The 16,381-nt window shown below is 36.4% G+C and overlaps 1 protein-coding gene across 3 annotated transcripts; it reads right to left on the bottom strand.

Annotated features, from left to right (window-relative positions):
- Positions 1-1,258: 1,258 nt before the first annotated feature.
- On the bottom strand, positions 1,259-15,677 carry LOC108344647 (probable pre-mRNA-splicing factor ATP-dependent RNA helicase DEAH4). 3 transcript variants are annotated; one of them, XM_052875680.1, is made up of 17 exons: positions 15,413-15,677; positions 15,227-15,319; positions 15,028-15,132; positions 14,721-14,938; positions 14,250-14,302; positions 13,878-13,994; positions 13,097-13,188; positions 12,348-12,434; positions 12,032-12,246; positions 11,672-11,764; positions 11,259-11,382; positions 10,780-10,924; positions 10,185-10,254; positions 2,833-2,871; positions 2,536-2,696; positions 2,111-2,286; positions 1,259-2,004 (listed from the first exon to the last, which is right to left on the bottom strand). In XM_052875680.1, exons 1-17 carry the CDS (start codon positions 15,601-15,603, stop codon positions 1,854-1,856), a joined length of 2,130 nt encoding a protein of 709 aa, XP_052731640.1. In that variant the 5' UTR covers positions 15,604-15,677; the 3' UTR covers positions 1,259-1,853. The 3 variants fall into 3 exon arrangements, with proteins under 3 accessions (XP_052731640.1, XP_052731644.1, XP_017438578.1); XM_052875684.1 differs by having other exon boundaries at positions 15,227-15,338; positions 15,413-15,553; XM_017583089.2 differs by lacking the exon at positions 2,833-2,871 and having other exon boundaries at positions 15,413-15,676.
- Positions 15,678-16,381: the final 704 nt, after the last annotated feature.

Below are 16,381 nucleotides of genomic sequence, written 5' to 3'. Positions count from 1 at the left end.
CATATGGAGGAGATGAAGGTGAAGACCATTATAGGGAATGATTAGTTAATTACTAGTTTTAACGTTCGATGTAGTCATATTGAGTAACCGCTTTTGGACTTTGTTATACAAGGTAGTTATGTTAAAATTAATAAAAATGGTTCATTCACTAATGTCAAGGAGTTCGTTCTTTATTAAAGTTAATTATTGTATCTTTATTTTTCAAACACTTAAATAATGATGTCGGTGTTGTTTTTGACTAACTTTTCAAACACCTAACATACTTTTAACCTTGCCCTAATCGATTCCACTGTGTTAAGAGCAAAAATTATATCAAATTACACGAGTTATCATATCTTAATAACACTCTGAAGACCTAAATTAGCAACGCAAAATTGACAATCAATCTTAATTGAAACTCTTAAATAATGATGTCGGTGTTGTTTTTGACTAACTTTTTTAACACCTAACATACTTTTAACATTGTCCTAACTCATTCAATCGCACTAAAGGCAAAAATTACATCCAATTACAAGAGTTATTATATTCCAATTACAAGAGTTATTATATTCCAATTACAAGAGTTATTATATCTTAATAACACTCTAAAAACCTAAATTAACCGTGCAAAAGTGACAACCAACATTAATTGAGATACTTGAATAGTGATGTCGATATTGTTTTTAACTAACTTTCCCAACATTAATAATGCAAAAGTAACATGAAGAGAAGAACAAAAATGGAAAAGATAAGAAGAAGAACAAATGGGAAGGGGCACGACTAGTAAGACAAAGAAAAAAAGGAAAAAAAAATGATGAGGACTTTTAAAGTAAAAAGTAAAAAAAAAATTTTACCTACGTTAAAAGCCAATTTTATCCTTTGTAGAATTCGTGTCTCTATCAAACGAATTTCAACTTCTACTTTTATTAAAAACTTCTCAAATGAAATTTAGAATTCGATTTCCAAAAAAATCGAATTTCTATGTAAATATAACACAGTGCGTCATATATTAAATTAAAAACGCTTTGCGTCATGAAAAAGCTTCCACACACCACTGCACCAATTTTCTGATTTTGGTTTGATATGTGATTTCGCAATTATGATGTTATAATTCAGTTCTTAGTACATGTTTGGGTTAGTTTTAACATTTAAAAGTTGTTCATTGTTTGCTTTGCATTTTCACCATTTGCATTTCATTGAGACATTTCGTCGAGTACATTCTACATTAGTATACATTCAGCTTTAATTGATCATCGGGTAGAGAACCAACACCCTAATATAGAAGGATCGACCTTGTTTCATATACATAACTACTATAGTGTAAGTTTAACTTCAAATGCAATCTCAGCTAGGCATTATCTCAATCCAAATAGGCCCAATATCAAACAACAATGAAATTGAACTCTCAGGCAATATGAGCCACTGAAAGGTATTATCTCAGTCTGATGTCTGCAACCAGGATTGCATTTCAAAACCCCTCAAGTGTTTAATCAACATTTACTTGTCAGCGGACTTGCTACTTTCTGTCTCCCATTTCCTTCCTCTCCTTTTTCCTTTCTCCATTCTGGGTATAATTCAAATCAAGAGCATAAACATGACATGCATTTCAGCCGCTCAATCAACTTACATGAACGGCATGAGACCAATCTCAGGTTCGTGCTAAACCTTCTGATGACTTTCTAATGTTTGCGAACAATGAAGCTGGGATAACATCATAGCACAAAAATTGGTGACAACGTGGAAAACTCAAAAGCATCAGCTCATCTAGACTCTTGCATCCGTTCAGGTAACCTTATTAGTTGCACCCCTGTAAAAGAATGCCTGACAAGCTAGCATCATCTCCGCAGTGTATTTGGAGCGCCATCCTTTCAGGCTCATTTTTTGCCTTTTCGAGCAAGAAATCGTTCTCTAGCAGCTTGGATTCTGCTTTCACGATCATCAGCAGTACTGGGAACTTCAACATCCTTCTTAGGTAAATCTGGAAGATTTTTCACAGGTTCCTCCTCAACATGATGAATACCACCACTGCTTCAAATAAAGGAATTAGAGCCATCAATTATCACACGGTGCTCCCCTCCCCCAATAAAAAACATAAGAATGTTCCAAAAGTTTTACTACGGTGATAGTTTACCTTAATTTGTACACATCTAGGGTCTTGAGCTTGTTAATAATGGGTATAACCCATCTCATCTCAACAGCACATACATTTCTCATGTATGGACGTGGCGTTGCAATTAGTTCATGGTACACCACATAGTCTGGGAACTTTCCGTGGTCATCAAGACTCAACACAGATGATGGATGCACCTAGAAAAAGATTCAGGTAATTAATGTATCTATCAACCAGAATTCAGTTGCAGTTGAATACTAGCTAGTGTCTACAAAATTCACATTACATAAGACTTCGTTTTTCACTGCGACATTCTGTAAGTTCCATCATAAAAAAAATAGACTTCAAAAGTATAATATGAATTTAAGGAAAAACTCTATACTAAAAGAAAGTGAAGTAAAAGTGCTGCAAACGGTGGCATGCAATGGTGAATAAACTTGTCTTACCTGCACTACTTGACCTTGGAAACCCAGAGTTCGATAACCATTGTGATGCATCTTTCTTTCAGCCAGCTGATTTGCATAGCCCACACATAAAGCCTTCCTTAAATTTCGATAATCTTGTCTGAACTCTTCCCTTTTCCCATTAGCCTTTACATCCGGTGGTCCTATTGTGAGAATGAAAAAAAGCTATACGTAAAGTGGGGAGGAAACAACATACACAACATGATATATATTGTGGAATAGTTTTTCCCAACAAGAATAATGATATGGGAAATTGCTAACTATGCAACCATGTTTTACCGTGCAAGAACTTCCATGCATATGGCAATTCCTTTAGGTCTGCTCAATAAGTACAAGCTCAAACTCAATATATGACCAAGAGAGCTTTAAATTCAGGGGACAATGTAAAAAAGCTATCTTGTCACCCAATTACAAAATGTCATATAACAATATAAATTTTATATTCATTATTTTAAGATTACGTTTCAACTGGTTACTACTAATAAATTAACATGTAATATATCAAAATTAAAATTAAAATAAATTGTAATAAAATGATTTAATGATATTACTACTATTTTTCTTGTATCACAAATAAGAGTCATCTGTTTAACTTCCACAAGTCTTAGTTTTTCAAATTGCTTGAGCCAAATAAGTTAACAAGAAGCAAAAGTCATTGTTTTGTACTTGCTCATGCACCAAGTCTTGCCACTACATTTTGCATCTTTGTTTTTTAATAAGATCAAGCTGTTATCCATAAGGACACAGTTTCCAAAGATAGATCTCCTGCCAATAGGTGAGTCTATCCAATTTGCATGAGTATCACATAACTTGAGCATGATTATTGTATCAATATAACAAATCGTTTTTTAGGGCCCCTTTAATGTATTTTAGAATGTAAATGACTACATTCTAATGTATTACACATGGAGGATTGAGGAATTGATTAACACATTGACTACAAAAGAAACATCAGAATGAGTAACAATGAGGTAGCTTGGTTTTCCAACCAAGCTCTTGTATCTCTCAGGATTTGAAAGTGACTTCCCCTTACTCAATAAAATTTTAGGAATGGGATCCATAGGTATGCAATGGGTTTGGAAATAACCAAAGCATACTTTGTCACCCTCCCTTTGTCATTATTTGATTTTCGTTGGCTGCACCTTCTTTGATTTTTCTCCCTACTTTGTGTCAATTCCCTTCCCTTCTAAGACTTCTTTAGCTTCCATTACCTCCCTTGTTGTCTTTGATCATATAGACATATCCTATGTAATGCTAGACCCACCACCTCAACCTCCTCTTCTGATGTATCATAGCAGGTAATATCCATTGTTTCTTGTTGGAACAATTACTGGCTCTACTCCAATGCCACTTCCTTCACCCACTATGGTTTTGCCTCTTGAGCAGGATCTTCCTATTGTACTTCGCAAAGGTACACACTTCACTCATAATCCTTCTTCTCATTATTTCACTTTTTGAGTTATCATACACTGCCCCACCCGTTAAACTTGTCTCACTTCCTTTTTTTTTTGTCTATTCCTAAAACTACAAGTATGCCTTAGCTCACTGTGGTTGGAGAAAAGCCATGCTCGATAAATTATGTGCTCTTCAGAACAATGGTACTTGGAATGTTGTTATTGTTTGCTGGCAATTTAATTGTTGGTTGTCAGCAGGTCATCGCCGTCAAAGTTAGCCCTAATGGCACCATTGATCAGCTCAAAGCTCATATGTTGGCCAAAGGTTATACTCGAATATTTGGTTATAGTGAAATGTTCTCTTCGATTTCCAAGATGGTCTCTATCAAATTATTCTTAGACACAGCTCTCTTCGACATTGATCCCTCTACCAATTGGATGAAAAAATGCCTTCCTATATGGTGATTTACTAGAAGAAATATATATGAAGCAACCACCTAGGTTTGTTGCTCAAGTGAAGTTTTCTGGCTAAGTATGTTGTCTCTAGAAATTTGTATATGGTCTTAAACAATCAAAGTGGATGGTTTGGTAAATTCAATATAGTAGTCCAATAGTTTGGTGATTTGAAGCAAAGCTAACCATTTTATGTTTTATCATTATTCAATTGTTGGGTGTAACTATCTAATATTATATGTTGATGACATTATTCTAACAAGTAGCGACCACCATGGCATATGTTGATAACTATTATAACTATCTAATAGTATATGTTGATCACAAATAAAACAACCCCTTAATCATCATTTTCAAACAAAAGATCTTTGCAAACTCATGTACTTCTTGGGGACTAATGTACAAGAATCCAGCAATAGAATTATTATTTCTTAGAGGAAGTATGCACTAGATATTTTAGAGAAAATTGGGCTAATGCATTCCAAACCCATTGACACACCTATCGATCCCAATGCTATGCTTATACCTAATAAGAGGAAGACACTATAAGATTTTTAGAGATACAAAAGACTGGATGGAAAAGTAAACTTATAATGATTCCCTCTAGAAATATATTTATCTGGTTTAATCTCAAGTTGGTATCAGAGCGGGTGATCGACCCGCTCTGGTTTGTCTCGTCTCATCCGCGAGCACTAGTCATTGTTGTCTAGTTCATCGTTGTTTGTTGTTGTCCGCCATTGTCTAACAGTGTTTTGTTGTAGTCCACCTCTATATGCAACTGTCCACTGCATTTTGAAACTATCCAACACTGCCAACCACTGTTCTCTGCCATTTCATCGCCGTTCACCGCTGTCCACTATCGTCCATCGCCTTTCGTCAACCATTTTTTTTTCCAAACAAGCATGTGGTGATTACTTTAGGCCATAAAGATCGATACAATTTTCATAACATACCAGACTCCCACTAAGCAACAAACCCAAAAGATTGCTCCATATAAACTTCTTCCTCAAGATCACTGGACAAAAAGACAGTTGGTTGCTGATGGGTGTATGCAATTGTTAGAATTATTGGTTAGTGTGTGTGAGTTGTGTATGAGCTGTGTGTGAGTGTGTATGAGTTGTGTGTGAGTTGGAAAGGAGTGTGGTTAGTTAGAGTTATTTTCCTATAAATGTAAGCTTTAGGTTAGAGAGGAATATGTCCTCAATTAATAAAAACTCTTCTTTCCTCAAATCTCAACAGCAATTAAAGTTTCCCCTAATGGTGAAATTGATTGGCTCAAAGCCCGGTTAGTTGCAAAAGGGTACACTCAGGTGTATGGCCTTGATTATTGTGACACTTTCTCTCCCATGGCCAAGATAACTACTATTTGTCTCTTCTTTGCAATGATAACAATTCGTCACTAGCCACTTCATCAATTGGATATCAAAAATGTCTTCCTGCATGGTGATCTTGTGGAAGAAGTTTATATGGAGCAACCTCTTGGGTTTGTTGCTTAGGGAGAGTCTGGTATGGTATGAAAATTGCATCAATCTCTATATGGCATTAAGCAATTACCACATGCTTGGTTTGGAAAATTCAACTCCATTATTCAAAAATTTGGGCTAAAACGTATTGAAGCAGATCATTCGGTTTTTTACTATCATACATCTCGGAGGAAATGTGTTTACTTAATAGTATATGTTGATGATATAGTGATAGGTTATGGAGAGTGTTAGGATCCTGAGTTGGAGACCTAACTAAGACAACCAAATCACACACACAAACAAGAATTAACACTGTAAAAGGAATGTGTTTCTGTATTGATATTGAAAGAAGGTACACAGGTAGCGCTAATGGAGGCCTAATCCCCCTCTTAGCCCTAGCGGAGGCCTAATCCCCCTCAACAAGGTCCAAGACCTGTTTACAAATAGTAAAAATGATTCCCCCCTTACAGAATTACCCAAAAGGTTTATTTATACTCTCTCTCTCTCCCTCTAACAAACTTTCCCGCTCTTTTTTACTCCTCTACCTTCTATCCTAAACCCATTACCCATAATGTCCTATCACCCTGTATCCTAACATTACACCCCCCCCCCCCCCCTCGGCTGCAGAACAACCTTGTCCTCAAGGTTGGAACCGAAAAACTTGATCTCTTGGCTCCTCTTTATCATCTTGTTATTCTATGAAGGGAACCCACTGATTATGCCCTCCAATTCCAGTCAGGAGGCTTGGGTGGTCGAGATGAGATACAGACTTTATAGGACCCTTTTCGTGTCTGCATTATTTCCTTGAAAGCGAGGAGCTTCTTATCCTTCCCTGTAAAATAACTTCTTCTACCGTTCGGCTCTCTTCTTCCTATCTTTATACCGTTCGGCTTTCTTCTCCCTATCTTTATATACCGTTCGGTTTGCTTTCCCACGCTTTTCCACTGTTCGGTTTTCTTCTTCCTATCTTTATACCGCTCAGCTTGCTTTCCCATGCTTTTCTACCGTTCGATTCCTCTCCCCTGACTTCAACCAATCAGCTATAGTTCCCTTCAACCGTTTGGCTCCAATAACCTCTTCTACCGTTCGGCTCTCTTCCCACTATCTTCATACCGTTCGGCTCTCTTTTCCCTATCTTTGCACCGTTCGGTTCCTCTCCCCTACCTTCAACCGTTCGGCTCGAGTTAACAACCCTGAACAGAGTTGATGCAAGATCTTCAAGGTTCTTTGAAAGTTGGGTTTGTATTGAATTTTCCCCTTTTTTTTGATGGTTGCTTTGCTTTCTTGATGTCCTGAAGATGTTCCTCGGTTACTGCTGATCGACTTGGGCTACAACACTTGGCCTCAAACTGCTCGGCAACTCTCGATCGGCCTAGGTTATAGCTATTGGTCTCAGATCGTGTCACCTCACCTCTCGTTTGTCCCCCAGATGACTCGTCTTTTCTATCCTGCTCCCTTTCCTTACCTTTTCGCCTCCCTGTACATACTCTTCCATCGTCCCCATCTGTTTCGATGCTGCCGAACGCTCAACAATGGTTCCAAACCTTATCACTAGGGCTTCCTTCAAGCCATCCCAGGAACTATTCTTGGCTTTCTCCTTCCATGCTCTGAACCAGTAGCCAGCGCTCCCCTCCATATTGATATCGGCTAGGCACACCTTTTCCTCCTCCAATACCCTTAGTAACTCGAACAATTTCTCTGCGCGATTGATCCAGTTCAACGGATCGATCCCCTCGAAGACGAGTAGCGCCACCCGTTTCCGCCAGCTGTTTTGCCCCTCAGTATGTTCGCCTTCCCTTCCTCCTTCGTCTTTCCGCCTCACCCTCCGATTCTCGTTGATGGACACTTGGACCCCATCTGCGTGTCCATCCTAGTTCCTGTTTCGTCCACCCAGCCTTTGCATGATTTCTTGTAAGTCTTGACGCATTGAGGCCGTTTTTTGCCGTATTTCTTCCATATTTCTTATGTATTTTGCCATGCTCCTTTCATTGGTCCTCCTCTCCCAGGTATTGTCTCTTCCTTCCATCACGCTTATCCTCCCTTCGATTCTATTCTCCCAAGCGGTAGCTTGCCCACCATCTTGCTCCGCCTTTAATTGGATCTAGCAGGTCAGACCAATTTGTTAGGTTCCTGAGTTGGAGACCTAACTAAGACAACCCAATCACACACACAAACAAGAATTAACACTGTAAAAGGAATGGGTTTCTGTATTGATATTGAAAGAAGGTACAGAGGTAGCACTAATGGAGGCCTAATCCCCCTCTTAGCCCTAGCGGATGCCTAATCCCCCTCAACAAGGTCCAAGACCTGTTTACAAATAGTAAAAATGATTCCCCCCTTAGAGAATTACCCAAAAGGTTTATTTATACTCTCTCTCCCTCTAACAGCCTAACAAACTTTTCCGCTCTTTTTTACTCCTCTGCCTTCTGTCCTAAACCCATTACCCATAATGTCCTATCACCCTGTACCCTAACAGAGAGTCTATGAGAGAAAGTGAAGAGGGAATGAGGAGGTTAGAAGTGTTAATGAGGCATAACTATAATAATAGTTAGTGGGCGGGAAAAGAGCTCTTATAAAGAGCTGGTGTATTTTTGTATTGGTCAGTTTTTAGAAATTGATTCTTTGTATAGATAGGACATATTTATCCTGTGGAGGGGGAACTTGGCTCCCTTGGAGGTTTTGGGTTGTACATATTGAAGAGATTAATACAGAATTACTCTGTTTTGCTATCTTTCTTCTTGTTTGGTGTGTGTTAGTGTGGAGTTTAGATAGGTTTCCTACTCAGAAACCTATCATATAGTCATTACAAGAAATGATATTGTTGGAATATCTCAACTGAAGAAGTACTTGTGTAGACATTTTCAAACCAAGGATCTTAGAAGTCTTAAATACTTCTTAGGCATTGAAATAACTTAGTCAAAAGATGAAGTTGTAATCTCCTAAAGGAAGTATGCTCTTGATATATTATGACAAATGGACATGATTGATTGTAGACTAGCAGACAGTCCTATGGACCCAAATCAGAAATTAACAGAAGATGAATTATCCTCCGATCCAGAAATTAACAGAAGATGAATTTATGTCACTATTTCTAGATCAGATCTATCTTTTGTAGTTGGAGTGGTTAGTTAGTTCATGCAAGTTCCATTTGTTGGCCACTGGAATGCTATCATTCGCATTCTAAGGTACGTCAAAAAGGCTCTCAGGCAAGGGTTGTTATATGAAGATAAAGGAAGCATTCAAATATCTGGGTACTGTGATGCAGATTGGGCAGGTTCACTTATTGATAGACGGTCTACTACTGGATACTGTGTTTACCTTGGAGGAAACATTATCTCATGAAAAAGTAAAAAACAAAATGTGGTGGCTCGATCAACAACTGAAGCTGATTAAGGGCAATGGCATCACTAACATGTGAACTTATAAGGGTGAAACAGTTCTTTCAAGAGCTTAACTTTTGTGACATCCAGACTATGAAGATCTATTGCGAGAATCAAGCTACTCTCCACATTGCAGCAAATCTAATGTTTCACGAGAGAACTAAACATATAGAAATTGATTGTCATTTTGTTCGTGAAAAATTGTTGACAAAAGAAATATGTTGAGTTTGTTGGGTCAAATGACCAACTTGCAGATGTGTTGACCAAGTCATTAAGGGAACCTCGGATTGACTTTATTTGTTCAAAGCTTGGTACATACAATCTATATGCTCCAGCTTGATGGGAAGTGTTAAAATAATTATATCTATGTATCATCATTAAGCCTAAGTAGGGTGTAGTGTGCTAGATAAGCTATTAGTTGTACCTATTGTCGAACCTAGTTCTGCACCTAAGTATCTCGTGCAGTCCCTTAATCTTCCATGTACTCTTGTATCAGTTTTTCATCATAAATAGAAGATTGTGAAAGGGGTCTCTTAAGCCCTCTAGAAATATACTTATATGTTTTAATCTCATAATTAAAAGGGTTCATACTCTAGGTTTTTGAATATATCAAACATGTTAAAACTTTGTAATACATCTCGGTTAATAACAATTTAGTATTTCGTTTTCTTTTGTCTCTTTTCTTCCCTGAATATTTAAGGCTATTTTCTTCAGCATTCTAAGAGTAACAATTATTGTTATACAAATTAGAAAGAAGCTCAAATAGACACAATAAGGATGAAGGGGAGGCAAAAGGAAAGGAGCAATTAAAAGAAGTAAAGAGGATATGAATGTGATAAATTTCAAATGTTGTTCATTTGCGAGTGACATTATCACTGTATTTGAAAGTATATTATTATTCACTTCAACAGGTAAATTCCTAAAAAATGTGCAACACTAACCCTTTGATAATTTCTGCATTATCTGGGATAACTGCTTACGGACATCTCTGACAAACAACATCCCTCGCACCTTCAATCAGTTAATTCCAGAATAATCACATATACTATGCATTAAAACAATAAAAAAGATCCGCATGTAGATATCACTTAATATTTTAGAATGGCTCTATTTTGAAGACTAGAAATTTTACATAACTATCAGAGAAAGAAAATTGCAAAGATGCAATATCATCAAGAAATAAGTTAATTCCAGAATCATTACATATATTATGCATTTAACAAATACAAAAGATCACATGTAGCTGTCACTTTATATTTTAGAATGGCTCTCCAATTATGAATGGAAACTTTAGATAACTGTTACAGAAATAAATAAAAAGCATACCAGTATTATGCTCAAGAAAAAGCAGAAGATTCTATCTCAATGACTCATAAGCATGTTTTCTTTAAAGGATACAATATCTAAATCAAATTTGTGAAGAGTGAAGACAATTCCACAAGGATATTATTAGGCTTCTAACTAAACATTTTGACAACTAAAATGCAAAAGCCCAGTTTATGTTATTCTTGACATTACTAGAACGCATAAAGGTACCTGCAAGCCGTTATCTTTGCACCATCCAATGTCAAAATCACTTTGATCCCAGCATTGGTATATTTGTAGCAAATGAATGTGATCACCCAATCCAGAACCCTCGGCAAGGATAGATATTGAGTGTTTTCTCTTTTTCTCAGTCTTTCTGCACATTAAAGGAATGTTATTACTGCTCAGCTACAATCCTTTTGATGTTTAAATGTATAAGTCTCGAGAAAACCAAGATAGAAATCATCCTATGTCCCTGATTTGTTTTCACTTGTTTTATAGACTGGTAGTAGTAGTATTGAAAAGTATGAAAATTTTAAAATATTGTGTAAGAATGTAGCTAATTGAAAAACTTTGTCCTTTTCGGTATGATTGAAAACGTCAGGATGCTAGGATCTTCCTCTATCTCTGCATGTGTGTGTGTATACACAAACAGTGTGTGTGTATACACACAAACACATATATAAACTTCAGAGTTCAGACTATTCCACCTCTGCACAGGTAGCAATGTAGTCTCAGCTGATAACATGGCAGCAACAGTCAAAGCCTCAGATAAGCAACCATGATCGCTTGCCTCCATTAAAGTTCTTGCTAAGGATGGTTCTAATGGAAGCTCTGCAAAGAATCAACAAACAACTCAGCAAATCAAGAGAAGTACTCTTCCATATACATCTGACTAGGAAAATAAATGGGTAAGAAGAATAAATTTTATGCTCAACACTATGCACAACTTTCATTGTCAAATCTAGCAGAAAGAATCTTCTATGAAAAAAAATAGACAAAAAATATGGAAAAGTAGTGAAGACCTTTAACAAAATCTTGATCAAGAAAACAATATAACATGCGTTATTTCTGCATATAGATTTAAAATTCAACAATAAAATGTTGAGAAAAAATCATGTACCAGCCATTTTCTGTCCAAAACTTGTAATTGCACCATTTTCATGTATAGCATCAATCAGAAATAACTGCTTCAAGGCATCTTGTAAGGACTCAACTGCAGAAAACCCAGTTACCCAATCACTAAGTAAACTTGAGTAAAACTCATTTACTTAATAGTTGCTAGCTAGTCAAGGATAAAAATATTTAAAGCTACAAGAAACTAATATAAGGACTGACCCCTGATCCCCGAATATATAAAGAAAAATGGAATTAATGTTTGGGATGACAAAAAAGGATTTCCAGGAGCATTATCAATGAGAACCAAGTTTAGTTACTCAATGCTGCAAGGAGACAAAGTGTGAGTAGATAGATAGTACGTTACATGATGGAGGATCCAGAAAGTCAAATTTTAGAATGTCAATATCTGGGAGGTCCAATGACTTCAAGTAAAGAACACTGCCAGCAAGGGAAGATCTCTGAATTTCTGGAACTGTAACATCCAAAAACTCATCATTGTAAACACGGGAGGGATATAGTCGATAGCATTTCCCAGGACATGTTCGTCCGGCTCGGCCAGCACGCTGGTTAGCTTGCACTCTGCATAGTCAAGAATTATTTGAAATCACGTTACAGCTTATAAATAGGATATTTAAGATTTATGAAGCCACAAAAAAGACACCAAACTACTAACTGCATACTTGCTAATTTGAACAACATCAAGAGAATACATGCCACTGGATGGATTGTATTGCCTTTGCTTTACATACCCAGAGTCAATAACATACCTAAAATTCATAAAATTTAAAATGGTGAGAAAGCAAGTTTATGTGCTTGATATAAAGGAGAAAATGACTGAAAAACACTCCAAATCACAGTAGGGGTGAATTCAAATGGCAAGGTTTGTTGCCTGATTTATCTCAATAGTTGCACCTCATAAAGTCTAAAGCAAATCATGTCATTGTCACCCCTGTCCCCCATTGGCTCTTTAGTCTATAAAATTTCTTGTGAAAACAGTTGCAATCAAAACAATATTATTTTTCAGAAATAGAATGCATCGCCAGCTGTGGCGTACACTATATACTGAGCATTAAATATTGTTTTGCCATGAATGTTTTCATACTTTCTTGGGTGGAATATTATGCAATACTGACGACACTTTTACAGAAATAGTTTAATCATGAACTTCAGAACTTGTCAATAAACAGATTACAGGGAGTGTTGGTTTTCCAAAAACTTGTGATATCTTATCTGGTTAAGATTGAAATAAGTAGGTTACAGAATGAAAAGAAAAATTGTATTATAATATTAAGTAATAAAAACAATTAGCAACGACAAGGACAATACACAATAATTCATCTTTGTGATGATGCATAACTAGACACCCGGTATGCTAGAGTGAAGTTGCAATCCCAAAATAACAATATTTTATCAAGTACATTGTCCTTACACTACACCATCAACAGTCAAGGAAGTTTCAGCAATATTTGTTGCAACAATAATTCGTCTACAATTTGGAGGGGGAGGACTAAATACACGCACCTGTACAATCATAAAACACATGCATGAGTTTCAACAACAATAATAAAAATAGTCTTACACTAATAGGTGAAGTTGGCTATATGCATGATTGTCAAATGCACCAAAAAGAATTGCAATGCCTCAAACTTTATTTTTTGGGACAAAATATATTAAACACCAATTGTTGTATATTTAAGGTTTTCTGCAAAAAGAAAAGAAACAATTATGAGTGTTAATTGTAAGGGAAGAAATATAATTTGGCATTTCTTAAGAAGCAAACAAGGTAAGTAACAAGTTAAAAGAGGAAAAAACCAAGATAAATCTTACAATTTGTGTTAGAGGCTAACTCAATCCCACAAAACTAGTAAGATGTGGGTTGTCCCCCATACATATACTATATTCTGGTCAGATCTCTCCAATCAATGTGGATCTCCAAAAATAAATACTCTCAAGGAAGTTTCACACTTAAGCCAGCAGCATTTTTCAAATGCAAATCAGTCAAGTTGGAAATGAACAAAACTAAAATGATACCGTCAACTATGTATAGGAATGAAATTGTAATTCCTTTCCAAATATTCTCACAATTACTGCAGCTTTTATCTATAGTATCAGTCATGCCTCGTCTCAACCATTTATAGAAATTTGATTGAATTTGGAATTTAGACTGAGTAACTCATGCCCAGCAGATTTTACAAACAAAAATTACTTACCTGCAATTCAGGGGGCAAAGAACCATGTAGGGGAAGGATTATAGCATCCATGCAGGAACCTTCCTCAAGAGCACGAACCTTATCTTCTAACTTAGATACCAACTTCTCTATGTCATCCTACATGAAAATCATTGAAATATTTTCAATTATTGCATCATACCAGAAACTATGGGGTCTAGGATATTGGTTAATTCCAGAAAACAAATGCTTAAACACACACACAGATGCAATCTCCCAGAAAATTTTAAAAAAGAAAAAAGGGATTATTTCCCCTAAATAAGTTAAAAAAAAAATTATCCAAAATATACACTACGATTTACATTCTGGAAAAAGAAAAGTATAGAGTAAATATCACATAACAAAAATGTTTACCTGTCCAGTCATGAATATTAAAATATCCCCTTCAGGTTGGCGAATATGTATATCTGCAAAACCAGAATTACAAAATTTCCTGAATTTCTACTTGCAAATTACAAGTCATTCAATCATAAAGGAACAGAAGAAAGTGCTTGTGATTATTATTTACATCAACATGAACAAAAATTTCACAATTGAGGTTTAAAATGCATCCCACTCTCCTTATCAGCTTATGTTCTTGCATGCAACGACCTTAACCAAGACCATTCTCTTTTAATAGCAAATAAAAGTTTCAAGAAATGTTACCTTAACGATGGCAAATATGCATGCTTCATACAAGGTTCTATCAATATACAATGAGCAAGGCAAACATGTAACACTTTGACAGAATTTTTTACTAACTACATGTGTTATGGCAAATTAATTCAAACGCACAAGCACACATTTGACTTGATATGCAGTCAATGTTAGAATTTCATGTCGCACCAAGAGCTGTCTTCAGCGAAGACTCGAGATAGCTCGAGGGACGCTCACTGCTATAAAGAACCTCAACTGGATACAACTTTCCCGGGATGTTCAATACCGGACAATCAGCAAAGAATTTGGATACTTTATCGCCATCAAGAGTCGCAGACGTAATCAAAACTTTGAGATCAGATGAACGAACTTTAACCAGGCGTTTCATCAGACCCATCAATATATCCCTGACAACAAGCACACCAATCACCAAATATTTCATACACAATAATTATAAACCTAACAAGGGAGAACAGCACACAGTATCCAATCTTACGTGTTTAAACTCCGTTCATGCGCCTCATCCAATATGATAACAGAATACTCACGCAACTCAGGATTTGCCAGACTTTCACGAAGCAGGACTCCATCAGTAAGATACCTTAATTATATCAAATCAATGGCAATCAGAAGCCAATTGAAAAAACAAAACCAAGTCTAGTCAATAGTGTAACACAAAACGAGAAAGCAGTTACTTTATGCGCGTGTTGTGAGAAGTCCTATCCTCGAATCGAATGGCGTAACCTACTTCCTCGCCGAGCTGAACGCCGAGCTCTTGTGCGACTCGTCTGCGCGGAAGTTAAACGACTACGATTTGGTGAGAAACGGAAACGCGGTGGAGAAGAGTCGATGCAATTAGTTGAAAATTGAAGTCGTGTTACCTGGCGACGGAGACGGCGGCAACTCGACGTGGCTGAGTGACGGCGATTTTGCCATAGCCGCGGCGGTGAAGCATCTGAGAGAGTTGAGTGCTCTTGCCTGACCCCGTCTCCCCGATGACAACCACAACGGGGTTCCGCTCAACGGTTTCGATAATTTTTTCTTCATATTGGACTATGGGAAGAGAAACCATCCTGTTCCTCGCGTGAAAGCTAGTAGAGCGCTTTGTTCACCCCTACAAGTTGAAGGCGCGTTCAAACGAAAAAGCCTCTTTGTCTAAATTTAAGTAATAATTCAATTCCACCCTTAAAATTTTACATTTTGTTATTATTTTTAATTATAAATCTATTTTTTTTATACCCTAATATTTTAGGATAAATAGTGCTTAAAATAATTCAAAATATATTATTATTGTCCGGTTCAAAATTGATCTAATAAGTATGAGATTTATATATGAAATATTAATATTTTTAAAATAAGGAGAAAGTTTACTTACGGTCTCTACGAACTCTTTAGTATATAACAAAATGAGGACATACAAAGTATGTTTAATATATTTTAGACCATATCAAATGAGCTTGGGTCTTTTAATAGATATTATGATATCTATGATCACATTGATAAGATATAATGAATTTTGACAAGTATATAGAGATTGCAAGTACCAAGAAGATATCCAAGAGTCCAAACAACGTGTGCATTGAAGAATGCTAGATCAAAATTAAATAGACCCTTTGGTTTTAACTATGTTCTCAACACTAAAGTATGAAAAACGATTTTATAAGTATCATGTCTTGATTGACGCAAGCACTTGGTTTGGCTTAAGAAACACAAGCATTTTTACTCTATGCTTCCTTTAATGAGTTTTTTCTTGGAAAGATGCTAAGTATATATTGTCTAATAAGCTTTTGATTGGACAAATGCAAATGTGCTTACTTTGTCTAATAAGTTTTTTCTTGAATCCAGGGCGT

This window comes from Vigna angularis, chromosome 1, assembly GCF_016808095.1.
Source record: "Vigna angularis cultivar LongXiaoDou No.4 chromosome 1, ASM1680809v1, whole genome shotgun sequence".
Classification (NCBI taxonomy): domain Eukaryota; kingdom Viridiplantae; phylum Streptophyta; class Magnoliopsida; order Fabales; family Fabaceae; genus Vigna; species Vigna angularis.
This window is presented reverse-complemented; position numbering and strand designations above follow the sequence as displayed.

Bases quoted from the DNA above. Each gene is read 5' to 3' on its own strand.
- LOC108344647 (XM_052875680.1), bottom strand. From the start codon at position 15,603: ATGGTTTCTCTTCCCATAGTCCAATATGAAGAAAAAATTATCGAAACC. The intron at 10,255-10,779 runs GTACCTTTATGC...AACTGATTGAAG, and splicing joins GCAAAGATAACGGCTTGCAG to GTGCGAGGGATGTTGTTTGT. The intron at 2,872-10,184 runs GTTAGTGTTGCA...CTTATTGAGCAG, and splicing joins AATGCAGAAATTATCAAAGG to ACCTAAAGGAATTGCCATAT.